The following is a 1,468-nucleotide window of genomic DNA, read 5'->3' as shown; positions in this document are numbered from 1 at the left end:
TTATTTGGTGTCTTTCAAGTTCAAGTTAATTTTCTTTTAAATGGGAATATATAAACACGTTTGCTTATGTTGCTAAACTTACTGTAACCAGTGATATATATTAATTGATATATATTAATTGCATAGAAAAGAAAGAAATCTTTGATAACCATATGTGAATTATCAAATATTAAGTGAGTTGACAAGTTAAGCTTAACATAACCAAAAGAAGTAACATTTTGAGAATCTGAATAGTGAAGTAGCATAACATAAGGAATACATTATTAGATATATACATGATGAAGATTTTAATATGAGTTTAACTAATTAATTTAAGTGTTTTAATGTGTCATTCTCTTCACAAGCAACATGACCTTTTAACCATTGTCCTTCAGTTATTGCTATCTTTTTTTATCCACAGCCGTCCAGTGAAGTTGCAAGACTTCGTAGCACATTACAGATTTATGTCTGCAGACTCAGAGTACCACTTCTCAGAAGAATATGAAGCGCTCAGTCATGTTGGATGTGATCTCCAGCGCAATGCTGCGTATATGTCTGTCAATCGCCCAAAGAATCGTTTCACAAATATTTTGCCTTATGACCATTCTCGCTTCAAATTGCAACCAACAGATGATGAAGAGGGGTCTGATTATGTCAATGCAAATTATGTACCAGTAAGTTATATTAAACAAGTTAAAACAGGTATAATATATATGAAGTGTAATTGATGAAGTACCTTTGAAGAATTATGTAAATGGATCAGATGTTGTGTTGGCATTGTCTGAATGCAAAAATGAGCAAAAACTACTTAAGAAGTATAATATAAACATATACTGCATATTGTTTTATATCAATTTGCAGTTGCTAGTTTAACTATACATAAAAATATTCTTTATATATGAAATACAAAAGTATATTTTGTGCTCTAGTACATTTTGAAACATAATTTAAACAAAATTGCTACTGTTTTTCATTTTAGATTTTAGATGGAAATGTCTTGAATATGTAAGCCATGTAACTGTAAATGGTGCTGTTAACATTTTTTGATTGAACATATTTTTTTATTCATTTTATTGTAGACTTAGTAGAGATAGAGATAGAAAATTGATATTAAAAAATACAAAGTGAACAGTAAAACTGTGGTAATGTTATGTACTTTATTATACTACACAAAAAAAAGAAACAAAATTATTAGTCAGTTTGGTATAATAGAATATAATATCAATTTGTTGATGATTTTTAGTTATTACTGAAGAAATATGAAATATTAATTAGTAAAAATAAAACAGAACTTGCCAAATGATATGGATGTGTATGTCATGTATATTATGATTTTTTTTCTCCTTTTTTAGGGTTATAATTCTCCAAGAGAGTTCATAGTGAGCCAAGGTCCTCTTCTGTCCACCCGGGATGATTTCTGGAGAATGTGTTGGGAAAGTAATTCCCGTGCTATTGTGATGTTGACACGCTGTATAGAAAAGGTGCAGTG

General features: G+C 29.4%; 1 protein-coding gene across 1 annotated transcript in view; it reads left to right on the top strand.

Annotated features, from left to right (window-relative positions):
- The window catches only part of LOC119591971 (tyrosine-protein phosphatase 10D-like), a gene marked incomplete in the record, with an annotated part of 62,800 nt that overhangs the window by 53,648 nt on the left and 7,684 nt on the right, over window positions 1-1,468 (top strand). The window contains 2 exon segments of the mRNA XM_037940725.1: window positions 401-653; window positions 1,332-1,460. Coding sequence (XP_037796653.1) covers window positions 401-653; window positions 1,332-1,460 — 382 coding nt within the window.

The sequence above is a fragment of the Penaeus monodon genome, chromosome 29 (assembly GCF_015228065.2).
Source record: "Penaeus monodon isolate SGIC_2016 chromosome 29, NSTDA_Pmon_1, whole genome shotgun sequence".
NCBI classification, from domain to species: domain Eukaryota; kingdom Metazoa; phylum Arthropoda; class Malacostraca; order Decapoda; family Penaeidae; genus Penaeus; species Penaeus monodon.
This window is presented reverse-complemented; position numbering and strand designations above follow the sequence as displayed.